General features: G+C 39.6%; 1 protein-coding gene across 6 annotated transcripts; it reads right to left on the bottom strand.

Moving 5' to 3' along the window:
• Positions 1–47: 47 nt before the first annotated feature.
• On the bottom strand, positions 48–22,942 carry LOC121641011 (cingulin). 6 transcript variants are annotated; one of them, XM_041986856.1, is made up of 20 exons: positions 22,773–22,942; positions 16,828–17,689; positions 16,625–16,722; positions 16,460–16,529; positions 16,261–16,359; positions 13,000–13,121; positions 12,685–12,796; positions 8,950–9,162; positions 7,202–7,350; positions 6,240–6,357; positions 5,930–6,142; positions 5,570–5,791; positions 5,219–5,467; positions 4,971–5,141; positions 4,711–4,872; positions 4,370–4,543; positions 4,058–4,176; positions 3,654–3,762; positions 3,406–3,569; positions 48–2,882 (listed from the first exon to the last, which is right to left on the bottom strand). In XM_041986856.1, the coding sequence occupies exons 2-20, from the start codon at positions 17,686–17,688 to the stop codon at positions 2,747–2,749; spliced, it is 3,561 nt and encodes a 1,186-aa protein (XP_041842790.1). In that variant the 5' UTR covers position 17,689; positions 22,773–22,942; the 3' UTR covers positions 48–2,746. The 6 variants fall into 6 exon arrangements, with proteins under 6 accessions (XP_041842790.1, XP_041842792.1, XP_041842787.1 ...); XM_041986858.1 differs by lacking the exon at positions 22,773–22,942 and adding an exon at positions 19,392–19,409; XM_041986853.1 differs by lacking the exon at positions 22,773–22,942 and adding an exon at positions 19,244–19,339.
• Positions 22,943–23,785: the final 843 nt, after the last annotated feature.

The following is a 23,785-nucleotide window of genomic DNA, read 5'->3' as shown; positions in this document are numbered from 1 at the left end:
CAATACAAAAACAAACTACAAAAAAGAATATAACAGCACGTAACAGCTTAACTTAATATATATTTTTATTGCTAAATTAATACATGACAAAAACATGTTTTCAGTCAACAATTACAGTACATACTAGAATCTTTTCCTGCTGTCACATCTAACAAATCATGTTCAGTACCACTTTACAGCTTCACTGAACTTTAAACTGCAGATAAAAGAAATCTTTACTTTAACCGATTGTTCCAAGAGTGATCAAAAAGAAGCTCAAGCAAATCTACAAATGTTAAATATTCTTTACAAAAATACTCAGAAGAGTAACTTGATCACAGATCATTTTAGAAAAAAAATAAGGCTTTGTGATAAATCAGTATATTCATGTTTCTCAGACATAACATAAAGGAATGCATAGAAATTGTGCAGCTTCTACAAATACACTCAAGTATCTATCGGACAGAAAGTATGTGGACCTTTAATTACATAACAAGTGAAACCAAATTATTAGTGTTTGATATTAATTTTCTTTATACTCATATCAGTCATTTTGTGAGATGAAAACTCACTGTTTTCAGTTTCAAACCACTGAGCCTGTTATATCTTAACCAGCTATTTGCCTCAAGTACAGACTCAACAATCATTTCTAATCTAAACCTGAATACCAAGAAGACTTTGTAACACATTTGCAATATTTAAGTTTGGAAACAGTACAAATGTCTCTATACAAGAGACTCCATTTTGGTGCATTTCTTGTTTTAGTTTGCTGTATGTTATTTAATCTGGAATGTGACATTTCAGACTGGACAGGGGAAAAAACTCTTGTCCCAAACATCTGTCAGGCACATGATATATTTCAGAACTTACCAAATACACAAAGAAAATGTCATTATTTTCAGTGAATGCAATCCGGACATCATTGTAAAGAACAATGTTTACAATCTGGCAGTGTTCTGTCGCTTGCTTTTAATGCACTTTATGTGAATATTTGGCTGAAGTTATTTTATTGTTGTTTTTTAATACACTTCGAGGAAGAGAATTCAGTCATATAATCGCTGTTGTACTTAGAGGCATAAGTACAACTTTGTACACTAGGAAATAAGGGGAGTGTTACTGTTGATTCAATAAAATCAAAACTTGGTGACACTAACCACAACATGGTTCAGCTACACTTGACTCTGCTTGACTTGCTCTTTGGAATTTTCCATTGCAGACAGTACCTTGTATGTAATTGTTTTGGTACCAAATTGTTTGGGCTTCTAAGCCAACTGAACCAAAAATTACCAATAAAATGTTATTTCAAACAACTTAGTCAAACTGAACCAAAAATTACCAATAAAATGTTATTTCAAACAACTTAGTCAAAGAGAACAATTTTAATAATGTCTCTGTAGCTGCAGTAAAGTTCTGAAATGCACGTTTTTAGTCCAAAACTAAGACACCACTTTTGAACAGAGTTGCCAGAAGATTCCACAGTGCCCTGTTTCTTTAAGCCATGTCAATTTCTTGCATTTTCCCAACAACAATCAGCTTATATCCCAGTCAAGAAGGAGGTAAAAATATATTTGCATTAGGAACCGTAGCAGAGAAAAGTACCTGTTAGAATATGCAATTAGTGTTGAGTCATGCTGAGCTTTGCTATACTGAAGAAATGTCTCATATATTACATAATCTGACATAGAATTTGTACCAAAAAAACATGCAAGTTCTACAGACTACTTGTGTTTTTAATGCTTCCAGCTGCATTTGTTTCTTTGAAAGTCAGTAAAAACAACAAAGATGACTACAAAGTATTCAGAACCAGTTCAGAAAATCCCACCAACCTACAGGCTGTAACCCTGTAACCATGACAACATGAAGGAATAGCATTACACTACATCCTACAGGATGTGCTGGCTGTTTTCTGAGAAGTTTTCAGACAGTCTGGTGTTTCATTTTTGACTGGACTGTGGACCTGGCACAGTAGGAATGAAAGAGTAAGCTGCAAGCTTTCATGCAGACAGGATAAAAAAAAAAAAAAGTCCATCTTGTGTTTAGTTGATGAAAATGTTGCTGTCAGTTTCAGAGCCTTTATGTAAGACAGTATGGTAGGTAAACAGAACATTCTGTAAAAGAAAATGTGAGCTGTGCCCACTAATTAGCTCATTTGCTAACTCTGGCACATTTGCATTTTAAATTCAAATTGAGATGTCAGCTAATGTACACTGTCCCTTAAAAAAAAGAAAAAGAAAAAAAAACTATCCTAGCACCAAATGCAGCATTTTCATTTGAGTGTTTGGTTCAATGTCATGCTAAGTTGGAGCAGAAAAAAAACTATTAGTTCAGAGTCAGTGAATGCTGATTACTGAATGGTAATCAAACACCCTGCCTTTGTACTCAAAATCAGATGTTAGCTGATGTTAGTGGATTTTTGGCCAGTAAAAAAGGGCTTGAAGTTTTTTTTTTTTTTTTTTTACTGATGTACCTTGGTTAGTACCTGATGCTGGGTAATGTACCATGTGCATGTAACTGAACCGGACTAAGGGAAATACCTTTAAATGTCTAGGATATTTTGTTTCCTTCCGTTCATTCTCATGTGGAAAACCCATTTAAACTCTACAATATGTCATTTACCTCCCAGGTCCTTGTGGACCTCCCTCATTGTCTGCAGTGCATACCATTCTGTCCTCTGGCCTTTCTCCCAGTCAACATACACCTCCTTCCACTTTTTACTTGACAGTGTTACATTTTATTTCCACTTTCAACTTGCTCCCAAAGAGCTGCCTTAGCAGGAGCTGGTCTGGAGGTTGCTCTCAGTGAGGAAGGAGGTGATTGTGGAAGAGTCATACAGACTGTCATCATCATCTGAGCTGAGGGCTGATGAATCCAAAGCTGGGCGCATAGCTGCTTGAGTCTTCCGCCTGTCGACACAAACCATCATTATATTTTCTCTTCAAATTTACTGTTCCAGTCTTGTATTCTAACATTTGTCTGTATACAGTCAAGAATTAAAAATGGCAGTCACAGCACTCCCCCTGCAGTTCACTTAAAGCAATAACATGTTTTTCCTTCTTATAGCTGGAGCGTGTTTGTTATTTCCCCTGTGGTAATGTACCATTTTAGTTTGATGAAACACCACTTTCACACGTGGCTGATTGCTGGTGTGCTTTGCTCACATCGCATTACAAAATATTCCACCTCAGGGAGGTTGTGTGAATCTGTACCAGGTGTCTGTGTGTCAGAGCTGAAGAAATCTGGGTTCGCCGAACCATGGCGTCATTTACAAGCCGTTTAAACATCCTATGACTTAAAGAGGACGAGAAGCTCTTTCTATTTTACTCACTCACTCAAATACCGCTGTGATATTTTTCCTGCCAGGAAATGTCTTGCATAATGGTTATAAAAAGCTCACAGTGAGTAACAAATTGGAAGAAAAACACTTACTTGAGTTCAGTCTCCAGAGCTGTGACTCTGGCCTGTAAGGCCTCTTTGAGCTCCATCTGTTCCTCCATGTCTCTCTGAGCTTTCCTCCTCAGCGTCTCTAGTCTTTCCAGCTCTGTCTCTCCCTCATCCACCTGTCTCTTAAGAGCTTTCACTCTCAGAGCAAGCTGCAACACGAGTGAAAGCTAAAGTAAGATCTGGCTGTTTGTTCCAAAGTGTCAAAAATGTTGTTTTGACACGAATAATCATACCTGATCTCTCTGTTCAGTGTGTGTGTGTTTCTCCTCATCCAGTGTCATATTCAGCTCTTTCAGTTTCCTTTCCAAGCGACGTTGAGATGCTAAAACAGAGTTCTTCTCCCTTTTTCAGTGAAAAAAAAAAAGAAGTTTTAGACATGCAAGTATATTATTGTGCTACTGTTCATATCAGCTACTATTGGAATATCTTTGATAAAAGAAATACTGGTAAACTTATTGTTGGATAACAGCACTAACATAAGGAGTTGTACAAATGCTTCCTAATAAACAGAACCACTATAACTTGGTTTGATATCATTTGCTTGGAACCATTAAAAAAGTTACAGTAGACAGAAAAAAGGTAAAAAAAAAATGTAAACATATACATAAGCAAAGCCTCTTTTTCTGTTTAACTTTACCTTTCCTCAGTGCGCAGGCGTTCTTCCAACTCCTGGATCTTGTTTTCCAGCTGGGAGACTCCTGCTGAGGAGCGAGAATGGCCCTCCATTTCAGCCACGCGACTCCTCAGCTCCTTCAGCTGCAGGCACACATAAAGCAGTTCAAAAATACTTATCAGCGACACATGTGGAGTGCCAAAAGTGGGACTGTGTCGAACTTGCAACTCATTTTAACCTTAGAAAGGATGCAAAAGTGCATCATGGACATGTATCTTGGCATGAATTACAGATCATGACTGTTGTTATGGAACACAATGTGGTGTGTGGACATACGTGTCTCTCCATGGCATTCTTATCCAGCTCCAGATCCTGTTTTGTAGATCTCTCCTGCATGAGCTCAGAGCGGAGCTGATCGATCTGGTCTCTGCTCCTGGCTACTCGGTCTGTCAGCATCTCCACAGTGCTTTTTTCCTCCTCCAGCTCCAACTCCATACGCTTCAGCTTGTCCTGACACAAGAGATCATGGTAATTAACTCACACACCTCATATTTCATACACTTATTCAGATTTAAATATCACGACAATGATGGAGCACATCTGCATCACATATGCAAATCTGTTAAGGTTATTTGTTTGATTTGGCAGTAAGATGTGAAGAACTGTGAGCGCTGTACCTCCAGGATGCGAATCTCACGTGTTTTCTCATTGTGGCTGTTTTTGCTGGTCTCTATTTCTCCCTCGAGGTGGCGCAGCCTGTTGGTGAGAAGCTCTTTATCCAGCTGGTGGTTGTCTCTTTCCTCACATGCAACCTGAAGCTCCTTCTTCTGCCGTGACATCTAGGAAGATATATAACAAAATTAAAACCAGCAGTGGAATACTTACGTACTTACTCAACAAAACTTAAAAAAAAAAATAATCAGTTTTAGGCACACACTTCTTCCTCCAGTCTCCGTAGGTTTATTTGACTTCTTTCCAGTTCAGACTGGGCATCGTTTCCGTGACGGTGCACCTCCTGCATTTCTTTGCGTGCTCGTTCTCTCTGATCCTCCAGCTGAACCCTGAGAACCTGCGCCTCCTCCCTTAAGGACACACTGAGAGCCTCATGCTGACAGAAAAAAAAAATCTTTAGCTGTTTGTTCTTTGATAATTTCCAAATGTACAACAAAGCTCTATCCTTCTTACTTCTTTGTTGAGTTTCTCCAGCGTTCTCTCCTGCTGTCGTTTCGTCTCTTCCAGCTGGCTGTTGGTTTGTTTGAGCATCTCCTTGTCCCTCTCTGAATCCTCCAGGCGCAGGCTGAGTTCACGTTGCTCTTGGCTCAATCTGGAAGCTTTTCTCTTGGCCTCATCTAGTTCAGATCTTAGACCTCTCACCTCAGTGTGGAGGGCCAGCTCTGCCTCTGAGCTCTCTGTAGCGTTGCTTTGCATCTGAACCTAGGTAAACCACAGAAGATATCCTCTTATGCTCGTATATCTACTGCTGTCAGGGTATATGATACACCTGGCTGGACAGTGTTTCTGAAGATTAAACTTTACCTCTAATCTGGAGAGTTTCTCTTTGAGGCGAGTGTTGGTTGCCTCCTGATCTTTCTGGGCATCTTGGAGGGAGTTAATCTCCACCTGAGCTTTGCTCAGACGTGTTTTAGTGGTCTCGAGTTCCTCTTCAGCTACAGAAAGTTTCTCTTTGAGTTTGCTGGCATCACTTTGTGCTTCACCAAGCTTCTGCTCCAGCTCTGACATGGAGGCTGGGTCTGGGAGCTAATGGCAGGAGTACGAAGACACGATACTTTTTTAAATGTAAAAATCAAATAATTCTTATCAAAACACTGACCTCATGATGCCATAAACAAAGAAAACATCAGACATGTAATTGTTTTAGGAGGAGATTAAACCAACCCGTTTAGTTTTCTCTTGGGCCTTTGCAAAGTCCTCTTTGGCCCTCTGCAACTGGTCTTTTAGCCTGTCGATTTCATACTTCAGTTCAGCCTCCTGGTTTTGGTGAGATTTTTTTAAAGAGATCACTTCCATGACCTTCTTGTCAAACTCTGTCCTCTGCTTCTCCAGTTCAGACTTGGTCTTCTGGAGATTAGCACTGCATTGCTGGAGCTCCTGAACAGACGTTTCATAATTTAATGGTCAAAGTGCTTTACAGGGCTCTCATTGGTGTATCAGTGAATGTGTAGTGCTTTCAGTACATTTACTGCACCTGGTTAAGACACTGTGTGTGGCTGGGGTCTGGCGTCTGTTTCATTGTGCTCATTTTCTCCTTCAGGTCCTTCAGTTCATCCTCAAATTCCTCTTTCTCTAGACGGAACTGCAGAAAGCTGAGAAATGCACACATCCATCTAATCAATGTACAGTCATGCTTCATTATCTGATCAGCAGTAGCTGGATTGTATGGTCAAATCAAAATTTTGCTGTGGAATGTACGTAAGCAATGAGTGATTGTTTAATTTTCAAACAAAATAAATCAGCACTCCAACATACTGCGTTACAGTCAGATTAAATCACAGGAAGAAGACTACAACATCTAATCTGAAATACACAAACAAAAATATCAAGGCTATCCACACCACTCCTCTGTCTTGATATCTTCTGCTTTAATATATAGTTTATGTCCACAATATGAATACAGTGAAGAGTGAAACTACAATTTCCCAAAGCGTCACACTGTTAATGTTTTTAGTTCTTAGCCATTGTGTTGTCCACAGTCACACTGGAGCTCATATTATGCAATGAATATGAATAGTTTTTGATGCTCACTCCTTCACAAGGGAAATAAAACTTAATGTCAGTCATGAACTGCGGCTGTGAGTCATGACTTCTGTGAAGAGGGTGTAAATAGCCATAACTCTACAAGGACAAAGTTGTTAGCACCGTTAGTCACAGCTACAGTTCTGCAAATCTAAACACAAACATTGTTAAATCAGTGACCCTCACTGTGTTTCAGGGTTGCTGGGTGGCTCTCTGACAGAGAGCAGCAGAAACAGTGACCAGGCAAATTGAGAGAGAAAAATACAAACACATGAGTAGTAAGTGCAAAAAGAAACCCTAAAAAGACACTGATAAAGTCCATGAGCAGGTGAACACTGGAAATAACTAAACTCTGGCAGGTAATAACAAATAAACCACATGAGCAATGTGATTGTTAAGCTTGAACAAACTCACTTCTGTTTAGTTGTACGAAGCTCATCTCTGGTGGCATGAAACTGCTCCATCCAGTGGCTGCTCTCGTCTCGACAGTCCTCCAGCTGCTGCTGTAAGGAGCGAACCGATGCATTCACACGCTGCCTTTCGGCCTCGATTCCTGCGTGAGACTGAAGAGAAAGACAATTGAGATGCATTATATTTCATCTCAAACATTTAAAATGTGTTTGAAGTGGACTGTTGAACGGTCTCATGATTATGAAACTTTAAGAGTTCGTTCTGTGCCAACATCACTTAACGGTTATAGTCTACATGACTAGTGTTTAGACAATGGCTGCCATGACATATGAATTTTAATTATGATATGAATCTAATCCTTGACTTTTGCTACTATGGTACAAAGTGAACCTGCCATTAATCCTAGTCACATAGCTCTAATAATCAGTTAATGTGATAATAAAAACACTTCCAGGTTAAGTTGTGTGTAATGTTTTTGTAAAGGTTTCAAAAATACAGACATGTCAACTTTGTGCTGGTAAAAATGTCACAAATGAGCAAATCAAGGTTGTACAGATTGTGAAGTTCTGATACTGTGTTAAAACTAACAATGTGGGCAACAGCTGATAGGACTGTTTGTGTCTTTCACTTTCTCTTTAATGCCAAGGAAATCATTGCCAATTCAGTGACTTCTGTTTACATGATCCAATACTGATCCAATGATCCCCTCTCATGCAAATAAATCATGTTCGTTTAACAACAAAGTCAATGCAAAACAACCTCGAAACACCAGATAAATATCTGCTGCTGCCATCACTTGATGTTATCCTTGTTGCCAATGTGCTTACTGCCGTCTACAAGCCAAATAGCCAATGATCATGTTAGGCAAATGTAACCATGCATCTCTAAACCAAACTAAACTTGATGTTAGTCATGTAGTGTGTCAGGTAAAATGTTAAGACATTGATGTTGCAACAAACACACAAAGATAATCTTTGTTACTTTCAAACTTAAAGTAGTAATATTGGTCATAGTTGTAGTTGTAAATCAGGTTGGTAAGCTGAAAAAGCCACTGCACACTGATCTGAGAACTCTGTATTTGTTTAAATCACGTAGATTCCACCTTGTTTTGAAGCTCCCGCTAGCTAGTCAGTTTTCCACATCTGGGCCCATCAGGTCAGGTACAGACTTTCATTTTTAGCATGTACAGATTAATACTGCAGGTGGAAAAGGACTTGTATTACCATTTTCTTACTCAGTTTTATACTAGTAAGTGTACAATTTTACACAAACTTCTATTCAAGGAAACTAAAGCATTCCTTTATAAAAACCTCAATTCCTCAAGCATTGATATTTATCTGATGTAAAGGGAAAACAAGTAGAAAGTAACCTAATTAACTCCAGACTTGAGTAAAATCAATTTGAATCAGGAGACTGGAAACTTTGATTATGACTACATGGCAGGGGTGCTGGCATCATCTGATTTTGCAGTCTAAAAATCACTAAAACACTCCTTGAAGCAGATCCTTCCTCACAAAATACATATTAGTACTTCTTAGTAGTATATGTATATAATAGTATAACAGTATGTAGTATATAAAATATATAATATTACTTCTTAGAGAGCTATGGGTGATGTCTGATGTTGTTGTCAGTTTTTTTCTCATTGCATCTCTTTTAGCCGGTCTGGTTTGCACAGTGTGTCTACAATTTCAAAACATTTTCAAGTCAAATTTCAGTGACATTAAAGGCGTGCTGTGAGAGTTGCACACCTGAGACACCTGTTCCATGCTGCCGCGGAGCTTCTCCATGTCAGCGCTGTACTGCTCTCGGAGAGCTTCGATCTCTTTGTCATGTGTTGCCACCTCCTCCTTCAGAGCGCCTTTCAAAGCGGTAAGTTCCCGTTCTCTTTGTCTAAGTGTCTCCTCCAGCTTCTGTTTCAGCTGGCAAACCTCCATCAGCTCTGCTTGACAAGAAACAAGGTCCTGCAGAGAGAGGAAGTAGAGTATTAACTTGATACTCAGTGATGACTTCCTCCACAGCTTCTCTTGAACAGGAATGAATGATCTTGCTTTTTACAAAAGCTTTCTCATCTTACCTATTTTAGATTTAAAGTGTAACTACACACCCTACTTTCTGTGTAACTCTACCCACTGCCGTATTTTGAAAAATGCCTGAAGCTGCAAGGGTTGGGGTGGGAGGTGATCAGACAGCGGAGAGTGGGTGGGTCGGGATGCAAAGACAGAAATGATTGACAGACAGCAGCTCAGCTCACTAGCCAGATGCAAAGTGATTCACAAAGCACCTACGCCACAGAGCTGTCTTTGAGGTGGAAGACTTTTCCCCTCCTGAATCTCCTCAGCTACACAAGAACAAGGTGGTCCTGAACCGTATCAGTCTGAGCCGTTAGCGCTGTTATGCTGACCTGACAGCAGCTCCAGCAGCTCTGGAAAGCTGTGGAGACTCACGGCAGCTGCAGGAAGTGCCGCTGTAAGTTGCCGTTGCCACAATTTGAGTTGCCGTCTGTCGCCAGGCGAGGATCAGCAGGTATAAACTAAAGTCTGGTGTTACTTTTACACACCTCAAAAGCACAAACCCATCCCATTGCAGGAATATTTCATCAGAAACTTTGTGAAAGAATTGAAGTCTGAAACTAGCAAATCTACATCATATAAGTTAACATCCCTTCATATAAGTTGGTGGGCATGGTTTTCTATGCCTGCAAGGCAGGACCATCTGGAGGGAGGGGGCTGTGGGGTTTTTAAATTTTTCTTGTGATAAAGAGACAATTCAACATCATGAAAAACAAAACCTGGTTTTATGCTGAAAAAATGAGCCTTTTTTACCCACAAAGTCCTGTTTTTTTAATTAAATAAAAAAAACACATTTTATCAACACTATACACTATACTATACATCACAATTAAGTAATACTGTGTTGTTTACAGCTCAAAAAGCACATTTCTGTGTGCATTACCCCTTTAAATCAGAAATTATCTCCATCAGAGATGCTGTGGCCATCAGACTCCTTGACAGCTGATAGGAGTCCATAACAACGGGCTGCACCCTGCACACTGACTATATATTGTCAGCCACAGTAACTGCAATATTGTTTACTGTTTATGTGTCTTATAGGACAAACTACAGTACTGAGACAGACCTTTTAAAAATTGTTAATGACCTTAGACTTAATTTAGACTCACAGAAACTTTCTGTTCTGGTTTTACTGGATCTTAGTGCTGCCTTGGATACAGACTCAGACTATTGGACAGACTCAGAAGTCTGGTGGGCCTCTCAGGTACTGTTCTTAAATGGTTTTACTCCCATCTCACAGAACGCCAATTTTTTGTAAGTATGGAAACATGCTCCTCAGGAATCCATAAAGTCAAGTGTGGGTAGGGCTGGGCGCTTAATCAAATTTTAATCACAATTACGATCTGGGTTTTCAACGATCATAAAAATGTAAGGATCCGATTATTTTTGTCCTTTGCAGTTTCCTCTTGTGCTGTTTTCAGTTGCAAATCGACTGCCACTGGCACTGAAGCGCTCTGCTGCAGACTCCTCGCCAGTTATGGGCTGGACAAACGGGAGGCGACTTCACTCCTTCTCCATTGATTTTCTATCGAATTTGCACGATGAGGCGAAAATCGCTGCCCTTCTCCAGCCAAGCGACAGGCCACATTTGTGCATGTGAAATGTTCACGCAGACGTGCACACAGGGGCTTGTGACGCGAAACAATAAAATAGAAAAATGTTAAATTTTTGTGAGTCGTGACTAAATAATCCACCAGCTTCCAGAGACACAGAAAGACAAACGTTATAAACGGGATTTAAGAAACTCATCAACCCTTTGGACAAACGGCATCACTGCCATCTCGCCTCCATGTTAGTGGAGTATCTCTCCCTGCCCTGGATGATGAGTGTGGTGAGGGTGTTGTGAAGGACGTGGCTACAGTCCAATGTTTCGCCACCACTACGGACCTGTGGTCAAGCCGCACCATAGAGCCGTATATAAATGTTGCGCTAAATTTTATTGACGCAGATTTCAACTTGAAAACGAAATGTCTCCAGACTCACTTTTTCCAGATCACACGGGGCAGAACATAGCGGCTGGTTTGAGACAAACAACAGCTATGGGGACCTGGTGGAAAGAAACGAGTCTGTATTACCAAAGACAACGCTTCAAATGCCACATTGACCCCATACAGAGGACCAGAGGGCGGAAGCACATCACACCAGTTTTAAAATCGCTGCATTGGCTCCCCGTGCATTTCAGGATTGATTTTAAGGTTCTTTTAGTAGTTCATAAATGTCTTAATGGTCTTGGGCCCTCTTTTTTATCAGACCTTCTTTTAAGTCATGAACCTTCGCAGACCCTGAGGTCCTCTGGTACTGGTCTTTTAGTTGTTCCAAAGGTGAGGACCGAGACATATGGTAAGGCCTCTTTCCATTGTTATGGCCCTCATTTGTGGAACAGTCTGCCAGAGGGCCTCAGGGCTGCAGAGACTGTTGATGTTTTTAAAAATTATTTGATCTTAATTTGTTACATCATTTTATTTCACATTATTTTATTTTCATTTTACTAACTGTACTTCTTATTTATTTATTTATGCAATTATTCAGCCTTAGCTGTTCTTGTTTTTTCTTAAGGTTATTTAAACTCCGGTGTTTTCCTCGTGGGGATCCTCCACGCCGGGGATTTTGCCTGCTCGGTCTGGGGGCTGTTGCCGCAGTGATTACACTTATCGGGGTGGCTGGGGCCCTGCACTGCAGCCTTATGGCTGTGGTGTGGGCCCCGGTCTGTCTTTTTGGGGGTGGTTGCTGCTGTTGGACATGGGTGGACTAGTGTGAATGGATCCCCATGACATTGATATTGTTTCCTCACAGCAGCATCAGGCCAGATGTTTATCACTTTTAGTATTTTATACCAACATTCAATTCAGAGACAGAAATTAGAAAGTCATGTTTGTACAGCCTGCTTACACACGTGTGTGCGTGCGACTGTGTGAAATATTTTAATGAGTGTTTTTATTGTTATGTAATTCTACTTTGATGTATGCAAAGGCTTGTTTTATTTCTAATGTGCATAAGTGTTTTAAATCATGTAAAGCACTTTGTGTTGCCTGTGGCACAAAAAGTGCTTTATAAATAAATTTTGATTTGATTTGATTTATAACTTATATTGCACAAGCTTCTTACTGTCTACCACATGAAAGTTTTTGCACAGCTAATTATTCATTGTTGAACAGTTTATGTAGCACACTCCACATTTATGTACAAAGATTATTTACTCAGTTTTTTTTATCTTATCTTCATCTTCTCTCTAGTTATTAAGTAGTTTTTCTTCTATTTTATCATTTTTTATGGCATTCAGTGTGGATGGCAAAGTAAGAATTTCATTGTTCAGGGAAACTTGTTTCCTTACTGACAATAAACACTTTAAATTTAATCTTATTTAAACAAAAAACAAAGAAACAACATACAATCTATGTGACAATGTTGTCTTACCGTCTTGCTGCCGTTTTCTTTCCTTATCTCATCTTGAAACTCAGCCAGCTGGTCCTCCATCTCTCTGACACGCGTCTCTGCGTTCTCCCTGTCCATACGCAGCTGAGTCAGCCTGCAAGGAAGACAGCATACCTGACACTCATGAATGATTCTTTAAATTTAAATAACTGATTTTCTTCTCTATCTTGAGAAGATGTTACAGTAGCCACTTGTTTTATGAAACTCTCTGACTCATGAAGCACAAAGAATGGTACCAAGCACTCCTGCTTTCTAAAGTCTTTGTGTTTGAGTGTGTGTATGCTGCTGCTTCCTCACTCTGTTTGAGTTTCATTTAATTCTTTTTTCTTCCTGTCCAGCATCTCCTGGAGTTGCAGATTTTCATCGAGACAGGACTCGAGCTCAGCTTTCAGAGCGAGATCAGAATTGCTATTAGAGTCCTACAGACAAGCAGACATGATGAATAAATGAGAGCGGTGAAACACAAGACATCAGGAGGCTCTGACGCCATAAACAACAGGCTTTCAGGAATGTTGCTGCCCATCGATCAAAATGCAAAGAGCTTAAGTTATTTAGAACTATTAGAGATTAAGACTTGCAAAGCCTCCTTAAACCAACATATAATGAGTCATTATAGAAGTTAGATTGTTCTGTGTGTGCACTTCTGACAGGGCCAGAGGGCTTTAGGGATTAATCTGAGGATTAATCTGAAGCACACTCTAAAGAACCCCCTCAGACATCCTGGTTCGATTAGCTACAAAGGCATGAAAACTCAGAATAGTTTTTTTTTTCTCTCAACAGAATGACATGTTTGTTGAGGCCATTTCTCATTTTAAGGACACTCGGACAAGTGTTTACGTGCAGCTCTGGATATGATCCATGTAATTACAGCAGAGGTAATTTGGCAGGGTACGCTTTGGCCATTTTCAATGACCACACTGAAGTGAGAAAGACCTGGGTCTAAGTTAGCACCACAAATCCCCACATACATAATTCAGTTCTTTCACTGCCCTTTCTGAGCATAAAGATTTGATATTGTAAGGAGAGACTTGCAGGGCCAGTTTCAGAGACAGGGCTTAGAGAAAGCCAGGATCTGTTCTAGTTAAAATGGCACATTTAAATCACTTTCCTAATCTTGGTTTAAGGTTGTTTTAGTTAGTCTGAGACTATGGAGTCCTGGATTAAACTAAGAAAGCCTGGTGATAATAAAAACTCAGAATGGAGTCAAAACACCATATTCTAGTGTGAATCTGAAAATAAAATAGGATTAAATGAAAAGATATTATTCAGATAATGTTGGGCTAAACTATGCAATTATTCAAAATCATAAAACTGCAACTGAGACAAAAAAACAAACAAAAACAAAACAGTTGGCAATTTGCTGTAAATATAACACAAATGATGATGCAACCACAAAAACACTCCACAATTCTCATATTCATACTATGACATCACATCCATTATACTATCTGCCTTTATTTATGTTCTGTGAAAAACGTGAAACTGGCATTAAAAGAAATCTAAGGCAGAAATTAGACGAGAGTGGTTTAATACTGGTGGTGGACCACAACAAGACTGATGGCTTCCTGTCTGGAATAAATAAGAACCAACAACCTCCTGATGGTTTACCTGATGATGACCATTTGCACAGAGCAGATAAAGAACTCAAGTTATTTCCTTTCTAAAATAATCTTTTCTGTCCATTTTATACTATTATAATTATTATTTAAAAATATTCATTTTGGGAATTGAGTACATCCAAGAATGCAAATTTTTTTCTCAGAGGGAAGGAATTTGAACAGGTAACAAGACGCAGCCCAAAGTCAGTGTCTTCCCTCCATTCATTCAACAGCGCTGCTGTCACCTCTTAGCAGAGACTCAAAAAGATGAACACCCAGGAGAAGTTAGTTAAAAAAAAAATTCGTGACCAAAAGTTTAAATATCTGAAAAAAGAAAAGAAATTAAAATAAATTCTGCAAGTTAACTTAAATATTAAGTTTGAACAGAGAGCTGTGGTGCAAAAAAGAAACACTAATGAGGCAATTGTATTACAATTGTTTGTACAATCTTAAGAGTAAATATCTTTTTTTTTTATTTGAATGTGTTTTTCAATGACCACAAACTACATTTAAAACAAGCCTTGGTAAACTCTTCCTAAAACAAAGAGCACAATTGCAGGATTGTCCAGACCACTAACTTTAATGCGATAATGACAAAACCTTTTTGTCTGTACTGGGTTGGCACCACAATCTGTTTTACTGTGCTCCAATCTGAGCCGTCTGCACTGGCTGGAGACCATTTACACATCAGAATACATCCACAATGTAGGCTTGCTCTTCCTTCTTGGTGTGTTTAACACTTTTCACACTATCGAAACATCTCTGTAATGTTGGATCAGCTCGCTGAGCTGCAGATAAATGTTCTCAGGTTACAAGGGGTGTGATGTCATCAGAATGAGACGTGTCTGACTCTTGGTGCTCCAAAACTTCTTCCAACTCTACTGGAGTTGTGACGTAATTAGACCCTCAACTATCCAGCTTGTGTGGTCAAGCCCGCACAATCACGTAAAAACGCTGACATTTCTCTTTCTGATGACACACCTACTGTGTCATCGTCTTCTAAGAATGGTGACATGAATATTGAATCTGAAAGAAAAATGTCAGCATTTTTGCATGACTGTGACCACACAAGCTGGATACAGCCTGGAGGAAGAGTCTGGTGTTTTACTGGCTATTGGGTCATCCAACACTTCTAAATTTGGAGCCACTAAACCACCCGCAACATCATTCCCTATCAACATGCTGACTCTTTTTATGGGCGGATCCAGACAAACAGCGACAGGAAAGAAACCAGTGTTGAGTTTTTGTACTTTATGTAAACGCGGTGTACAGGTGTGGGAACATACCTCATTTCGATGCCATGTAATACCGAGTTGAAACCACAAGCTGAGTGTGTTGAAAAGGGCAAAGCACTGGCGAGAATCATGGACAGTGATCCCCCAGTATCTCTAATATTTGAACTGGCTGCTTGTCAGCATGTTCACCAGTCAGGGAAACAAAGCCATCAAAAATGAACGGATCAAAACATGGATCAGGCAATCCATGAACCAAGGTCTTTGCAGCGGGGCTTTGCTTGCATCAAACCAAATGGAAAGCAATCAGCAGCAAACAACACCTTACAAACTTTAATGTTCCACATTGAAAATATCTAAGTGTAGGTCCTTCTTGGTCATTGCCCAAGCAGAGATATTAGCTCTAAAGCATTTCCTTTGTACATATGAAAGCAGCCTCGAAAGGTTAATAAATCAAAATAAGTCAGTATGATTCCTCCTGTCTGCAAGTAGTGTTATGGTAAGGTTATGTGCTACATATTAGTCTACATTTAAATAATCCAGATACTCCATAGTCCCCAACAAACATTTCTAAACAGAACTTAAGCCCTGTCTCTAAAATTCGGCTTGTAGCTTCTTTTATTTTGATCCATGAAAAATGGGAAGAAAAAGGGAAAATATTTAACTGTGATTGAAGGTCTTAATAAACAGCTGCCTCTTCCTTATATTTTTCTCTCAGCTCCACTTACCCTCCTTTCTTCCCGCAGGTCATTTTGTAGCTCAGCCACCTTTGTCTCAAGCTCCCTTTTTTTTCTCATCCACTCCTCTCGAGGGCTCTCTTTAGGTTGCTAACAAGAAAAGTGTAAAAAGAGACGTATATGTTTCCTGTTTCATTATCAAATAGAAGGAAAATCCTCACGGATTTAAACATTTTTAAGAAAAACAAACCTTTATGCTCTGAATCTTCTGAAAAATTGTCTTGACTTTGTGCTTGATGACAACATCACTCTCATTAGACCTAAAAGAAACACACTGAGGTTAAATTATTACCATCTGATTAGTTTGACTGGATGTGCCTAGGCTGTAATGGAAAAATAAGATGGAGGGCTGTACCCTTGTCTTAAGATGTTGTAAACAGCCTTCATGGCCTGCTCCTCATCACTGCTCATCTCTGCACTCTGAAACTGGTCCAGTAAAAGGTCAGGGGTCACCTTAAGACATAGATCAGAAAACTACTCTTGCAATGTTGCATGCTTGAAGGTGTTTAGAGCTCACTAAAAATCCACTGTAGAAGAAAAGCAGAAAAGAATTCTTACCTGCTGGTCGCTCAGATCAGTCTGCAGCTGCTCCTCCGATGCCCACTTACTGGCTGGGTGTCCAGGAACTTTGGGGACAGAAGCCTGGCTGCGTCCCAAGCTGCTGTGGGTTGAGGACGGAGGAGAGGTGAAGGGTTTTGGGTTGATGTGAGGAGATGTAGCTCTGGGATACTGCTGTGCAGGAGAGAGTCCTCTCTGCTGCCCTCCAGATGTTACACCATCAAATCTGTTTATCAGCCTGTTCACAGGAGTCTGTGTCTGATTTGACTGAAGCTCACTGACTTGTTTGGGATTGTCGGGGTATGACTGATTGTCCATCACTGAACCCTGGTACCTATTGAGTCCTGCTTGATCCTTACCAATGATATCCCATACCTCCTCTCTGGCTACCCTTACTCCAATTCCTCCATCTAAATTCCCGTAACTACCAGACTTTCCATCCCCAGGTGGTCTAGACAGCTGAAAATCCTCATTGCCAGCTCCTTCATCCCTGTCTAGTAGTGACCCATGAGACTGAGCCCGGCGTAGTGCCCCTCCCTGTCCTTCTACTCCTACATCTGCCCCTTCTGTTCCTGACTCTGCCTTCGCTCTGTTCCGAGGAAGACTGCGGTAGCCGGAGGGATACTCAGTCCTGAGCTGGACCCCGTACGAGTCCCCCTTCTGTCCATCCTTCAGGACTACATATGGCTGGCCATCTATACCCTGCACCCGGACTGCTACGCCATATTTGGAGTTGGTCTGAGACTTGGTTTTAGACTGGGACAAAGGTTTGCCTCCACCAGTGTCATCAAGATCGTTGATGAAGCGGATCTGGACGCCGTAGTCCACTGGGGTCTTCCGGCCTGAGGACTGTGTAGTCATGCTGAAAAAACCACAAAAATAAGAATAAGAAGAGAGGACAATGTGATTAGAGCAATCATGGGAGAAATGCTTGTGGCTTATTTGTTGCACCAGAACACCAGGATACATCTTTTGTCTTTAATTATCCATTAAAAGATCTGAACAGATTAGAGAAAAGGTTCTGAGAAGATTGCAAAGGTAGCCATTTCTTCAGTATGTACTGTGAAGAAATGTCTGTTAACAGGAACAGTGGGGGACATGATGAGGTCCTGGAGGCCAAAAGAACGTTCTGAAAGAAGCTGTAGGATTGCTAAAGGGACAAATCAAAGTCCAAACTTGGCTGTAACAAGCAGAAAATATTCACATTGTTCTCATCACATAATTTAGCATCAACAGTTTGCAAATTAACACCTGTATTAGTTTGCATTAGGAAGACTTCAGGGATGGATTTTGGATTTGTGTTGTAGTACAGCAACTGAGACTAACCAGAGGAAAACATCAGACTGTCTTCTGTTGCAAGATAATGGGCAGAAATACGAAGACATTTGCTACAGAGTACCTCAAGGAGGCATGAGCTAAAGATTTTTTATTTATTTTTTATTTGTTTCATTAAAAATTGTGTGGCCAGCAGTGCATCTGAGACAACTCTGAATCCTCACAGAGCTACAAGCTGGGAAAAAAAAGGTTGAAATCTTGCCTGTGATCACACTGGATGCTCAAACATTCCTTTTTTTTGCATTGGTTTAGAAGATAGTATTTTAAAACAATATGTGTTTATAATTTTTAATGAAACATATATACATACATACAAAAATTACAATAACTTATGTTCTTATAAATAGAAGTATTAAAATATCTGTATCAACCAGAAAATCGCTCTGATTAAGAAATCGAAGAAGGAATTCCTGAACAAAGACAAGCTATTCTGAAATGTGAAAACTGAGAGATACAGTTTGGCTTTAATCAAATACAGAAAACTCAAATTTACAGGCGCTGACAGTTTGTTTCCAGCTCTTCACTGCTTGTGTGAACTTTGTTCTCTGTGCTTTCTATTAGTCATTAACCTGAGAGTACACACCTATAGACAACTCTCCCTCTGAGGACAAACTAAACCTTTTGAAATTTCTGGAGGTTTCAGAGCTATTTCCAGAAACGGTTTTTAAAAAACAAGTCTTTAAACTTGACTTTTAAAAAGATCTTATATGTAACTTATTTTATTATTACATTTATTATTAGGATATACTATAAAATTTTACTACCACATTGTAATTTCCGTCTGGGATAAATAAAGTATTTTTAATTTAATTTAATTTGTTTCTTCTAGCAAACAGCTTTTGAAGTATTATTTTCACTCTGTTATGTATGTGTTTGAGTTTCTCTTCTGTGAAGCACTGGGGTTTGCATTCTTGTTTAAAAAGTACTATATAAATAAAGCTGAAAATGAAATCAGGCAGAAGCCAAGAAAATCAGTGACACTGCACTTTTCAGTGTTTGTCACTTCTCCACTTTTTCTTTGCCTTAACTCTCTAATCTTCACTAGTACTACACTTATGATCCATTTTAAAATTCAACTCACCACACCTTCTGCTTAGTCACTGACACAAGCATTCCTGCAATCACCTCAAATAATTACAGCTTGTGTTAGGTGACACTGTAGTACCCATCGTTGCAATGCTGTGGTTCATTAAACACACTGTAAAACCATTACAAGACTGCCTCCTGACCTCTCTGCTTTGCACCTTCCACTTCCCCCAACAGCTCTCTGAGGTGAGAGACAGAAACTGGGCCGATAGACAGAAAGGGAGGGTGAAGTGAGAGAAAGAAAGCATGGTGCTTTTCTGTTCTTATCAGTACTTTGTATGATGAAACCCAAAGTCAAGCTGTTCCTACAATCAACCCACTCTCCCACACACACAAAGGACTTACTACAAAAGTAAACATAAAATATATAACCCTGTTTGGCTCAGACACATACATCCATACATTATTTAAAACCTAAACACAGATTTTTTATTTTATTTTTTTTTTAATCCCAAGACTGATTTTGAGAAGTATAAAACAAGAAAACCAGCAAAGCTATTCTGAGAGAGAAATAGATAAAACACAGTCAGCAAAGAGAACAAAGAAGGAGGGTCTTGCTCAAGCACAGGTCCTAGTGCAAACATAGGTGAATGTAATGGCCGGCCTGAACGAATGATGTCATTAAATATGGCATGCGCAACCATGTAAGTTTGTCTTATGCACGGACACTGTCCGTTGACAGACCCACTTACCAGATTTGTGCAGTTAGATGATTTCTCCCACCCTGTGGGAACCACAGAGGAAGCACTGTGTCACAACAAGTTTGTGAAGTCGTGCATGAAGTCTGCAGCCTACTGTCTTTACACTCAAGCAAACATGTCATGCGCTAGTAATGGTTGCATAGACATAAAAAACTGCATTAAATATCCATTCATATAATGTGACACACTTTTCTTAAGTAGATGGATCTGCAAAATTCTGGCCAGACTGACTTAACAAGATGGCAACTGTAAAGCAGAGACTGTTGTCTTCTCTGTGTATCTGTTCATCTGCATGTTTTCATGGGTTTCATTTTTTATTTGTGTCAGAGGAAGAATGCACTGCCAACTCAGAGGGACACTGGTGAGGGGGAACTCATCCCATTGTCCAGCGGATGTGGGGCGGAAAACAAGGGCAGCGATTCTGAGAATGCAAAGACTATCCCCCTAAGTTACTTCCCTCCTAAAAACCATATGATTACAAAAAGTTGGATTCAATACCTAAATTTCAGTATTCAAACCTCCCTCTAAAAAGTTGTTCCCCAAAGCTGGTTTCCTTTTGTACCTCTTCAGGATGAACCTGTGCTGTGTCAGTAACACCTAGGGCTACTGCAAGCTTTATCTTGAAACGAACAAAGGGCATTGTGCAGACTTGAACTACTTTGGCAAACAAAGGCAATGCTGATGTATTACACTATAAAATAAATGTTAATTTAAGATATGTTCCTGCATTTCTATTGTTATTAATAATAAACTGTTTACTTTATTACGTGTAAAATGTGAGACCAGTATTACATAATGGCTTTGGCCACTCTGCTCTCCAAACATTCCACATGAGCATCAGCCAATGAAAATCTCAAACTGATTGCCCGCTAATAATAACATAAGCAATGAACCAGCCTTTTTAGGCTTACTTGCCCACCTGATGGTGGTGCTTTTGCCAGTCATTGCCCTGCAGTTATGCTGACAGGACCACTGCCTTTGGCCTGATATTGAATTCTCATACAGTTAATTGAATTGGAGTTGCTTGTCTGTTAAGATCTGAGATGGAATGGAAAATAGAATTAGGAGGTAACAGCGGGAGAGGAGGAAAACAGCAACTTGTGGAATCACGCAAGCACCTCTGCTGACTCACATGTGATTACAGTATCATCATCTTTGTGACTGGTCTAAAAATGATCCAGGAAAGGCTGCAGGTTAGTTATCGTTAGAGAGCAAAAACTCTTGAGTTATTATTTATGCTGAACAAAATGAATTAACAGTGTGTAGTAACCTAAATATATTGTTTTATGTGAAATGGATAAACCTTAACCTGAAGGCAGCTCGTGTTAGCAAAAAGGTTCCAAGTAAAGACAATTTGATCATGAACCTGCAAATAACTTTGCAAATCGACAGAAGTAGAAAACAGGAAGTGCTGGGTGGCTGAAACTTGGCTGAAAGGGAGATATTCAATTTATTTATTGTAATGGTCAAACTACTGTTTCCAAAATCAAGACTGAATTTTCAGTAGCTTATTATATTTACAATAACACTGAGAGTTAAGCAGCTTTGAATTTTTTTCATTAATCACTTTAACCAGTAACTAAACTTAGTATTGTCAGTTTACAGAATTTAATTCTTTGAGAAACAGGTACACAGTCTTCTTGAACCATAAGTTTTATAGCCATAGCCTGAAAAGTGCAATTGTAAGGGCCTAAGTAACTCCTTGTCTTCTCTTAGTGGACAGCTTTCCACTTGGTCCTTAGAGTATTCTCCCTCTCAGTTACACTCTTGACATAAAGCCAGACCCTTGTCCTCTCTCCACACATGCCACTGCTCCTCTTTCACACTCAAACAAAAATGGCCACTTATTTCTTTTTGTAAGTCCAAAGGAGTTAATTGGTATTACAAAGCCAGGCTCTATTGTTACCAAATAGTACACAAATGACACTGTATTAGGATCACGCATGAATGCCTAAATGACACTTGTTCCTTTGTCCCACTCACCTGCTTGAGCAGAAAGTGATGAAGAGGCTGATTTCTGGCATTTTACTACACAGATGAGTGGGGGAAAAATTAAACTGTGAGTTGGTGCCTGGTTATACTGATATAAAACTACAGTAAAAATGAAACTGTGTTTATGACATATTAAAGGGTCCCTTCCCTACTTCAATACTCTGCTGCTGATTAGGTCATCAGTTTCGTCTGAGCTGTGAGAGCTCCTCTCTTCTGCTGAGATGCAGGAACTATCAGGGTTTGTCACGTTTTGTTCTCTGCTTATCCGAAGCAGAGCGTTTAATTGTGTTTACATAGAGCTTAAGGGCATGAACGCTGCGGCTAAACTGTATCTCAGTTAACAGTTATAGCAATACCGCATCACCTGGTAGCACAGGTGTGCACACAGACACGGCTACACTTATACTTGATCTTTTAAAGTGTATACAAATAAAATAGTAATGCATTCAAATTTGAATCCGTTTGTAAATAAAATGACACTCATAAATATTCCCCTACTTTTATAGACGCCCAGTAACCCTTCCAGGTTTACCGTAAACATTTATCAGTCTTTTCACATCGCTTAACGGACAAACGTCATCCCGAATTTAGCTGATAGTAGTCTCCTTACTCTCCAAGAATCGTTAGCTGTCCATCTAAATGGGCAAATAACAGAGACCCACTGTGACATACCTCTGTTATAACTTATGACTTGTTCACTTAATTAAAAGCGGAAAGAAGTATCACATAGCACCAGAAAATGGCTCACAAAGCGTTTAACTGTCTGAGAAGTAGTGACCGTGCGGCTTAGCCGTCTGGCTATGAGAAGTCCAAATCCAACTGAAAAGTTACCTTTTATCCTGAACTTATCCCTCAGCTCTTCTTTGACGGTTCTCTTCCCGTAGACGGATAATAATTCAAATATGTTCACAGATCCATCAAAGTCCACTCTGAAAGCGGGTGGAAGAACAGCCCCTACACAAATTATCGCAGCAAGAAGTTCATTACGCTGCTGGGAATGCAACCTGTTACCTTTTGTCGGCGATGTAACTGCCCCGCCCACCGCCGCCAAGGAGAGCTCTGTGATTGGACTGACGCGCCAAAGTAGGCGGGACAAAAGCGAACTGTTGAGTTTCGGATTGGTAAATTCAAAACGTCAGTCATGCATTAAGTTGGGAAACTTTGGTCACACTTGCTGAAAATGTCAAACTGTACTTTTATTCCAGATTAAATAAAATAAAAAAATAATCGTTACAACATCAATAAACAGGACATTTCAGAGCCAGTGATGCATAAAGGTTAATAGAGACTGTACGTACCTCGATGATTTTGTTTCTTCCATTTGCCACTAGACGGTGCAAATTCTTTCAGGCAGAGGATCATTACTAAGTCCTATGAATGCACAGTAAAGCATGACCCCCATGGTGGCCCTAAGGTGAAAAAGTACTGGGCAGTAGAAGAGCACTTTAAAAAAAGACAATAAGATAGAACACAAGCTGTTTCAGGAAACTTGACAAAAACCAAACAAACGCCATTTACAAATCAGTTGTGTCATCTAAACATAAATCAAATTGAAAATACTTTATTGATCCTCATAAGGAAATAAATTAAATGTTGCTGTGGTTAGGGACATTTTCCTGTTGTTGTTTTTTGTTTATTTCAATTAGTTGTGCATTGGGATATGTTTTGCTAGACTGATTTGTGTAGACAGCACATCTGTAAATAAGTAAGACAAAATTAATCTCCTGAAAATTCACGTTTTTGCCTACATGTCTGAGATAGCCACCCGCATGTAGTGTTAGTGTAACTATAAACCTGGGGGAAACAAAACAAAACAAAACAAACAACAACAACAAAACATAACA

The sequence above is a fragment of the Melanotaenia boesemani genome, chromosome 6, assembly GCF_017639745.1.
Source record: "Melanotaenia boesemani isolate fMelBoe1 chromosome 6, fMelBoe1.pri, whole genome shotgun sequence".
Classification (NCBI taxonomy): Eukaryota; Metazoa; Chordata; class Actinopteri; order Atheriniformes; family Melanotaeniidae; genus Melanotaenia; species Melanotaenia boesemani.
Note: the sequence above shows the minus strand (reverse complement) of the source record. Positions and strands in the feature narration are given on the sequence as shown.